This window comes from Seriola lalandi, unplaced genomic scaffold (genome assembly GCF_002814215.2).
Source record: "Seriola lalandi dorsalis isolate HSWRI2012SDOR001 ecotype SW California unplaced genomic scaffold, Sedor1 jcf7180001967761, whole genome shotgun sequence".
In the NCBI taxonomy this organism is placed as follows: Eukaryota; Metazoa; Chordata; class Actinopteri; order Carangiformes; family Carangidae; genus Seriola; species Seriola lalandi.
In genome coordinates this window covers 1-544 of record NW_019438429.1, presented here as the reverse complement: position 1 = coordinate 544, position 544 = coordinate 1, and the positions used below count along the sequence as shown (strand labels likewise).

General features: G+C 40.1%; 1 protein-coding gene across 1 annotated transcript; it reads right to left on the bottom strand.

The window, feature by feature from the left end:
• Positions 1–35: 35 nt before the first annotated feature.
• On the bottom strand, positions 36–538 carry LOC111650522 (myosin heavy chain, fast skeletal muscle-like). The gene is made up of 3 exons (XM_023400416.2): positions 503–538; positions 307–410; positions 36–221 (listed from the first exon to the last, which is right to left on the bottom strand). Exons 1-3 carry the CDS (start codon positions 528–530, stop codon positions 51–53), a joined length of 303 nt encoding a protein of 100 aa, XP_023256184.2. The 5' UTR covers positions 531–538; the 3' UTR covers positions 36–50.
• Between the last annotated feature and the right edge of the window lie 6 nt (positions 539–544).

Sequence of the window (544 nt, the reverse complement as noted above, 5' to 3'; positions counted from 1 at the left end):
AAGAGTGCTAAGTACACATGGACTTGAATAGTATTTTCCGATTGGAAAACTTACATGAGTGTGGTATTATTTCGATTATTACCCTCATTGCCATCAGGTTCAGCCTGCTCCTCACGCTGCTTCTGCTTGAATTTCATGTTGCCATGATGCATCACAGCACCAGTGAGCTTGTAGATGCCCAATTTCTCCTCAGCAGTGAAACCTAAGATGTCAATGGCAGTCTGCAGTGGAAATGAAGTAAAGTTATCAGTAAATATTCCCTCATTCCCTCATTATACTCTTTATTTAACTAATTTGTTGACTTACATCTGTTGCAATGAACTCCTCCACATCATCAATGCTTTTGACAGTGATTTCACCCTGACTGATCATATGGTAGTCATAGGGGTTGGTGGTGATCAGAAGAGCCTCTAGAAGGGCGAACACAAAATTCATGAGGTTTTCTTTTGATACTGTTTGTAGTTTTGTCAGAATTTTAAGTTCAAGACATCTTTTAACATACCCAGAAGCTCAGGCTTGTGGCCTGTCATCAGCTGATAGAAGA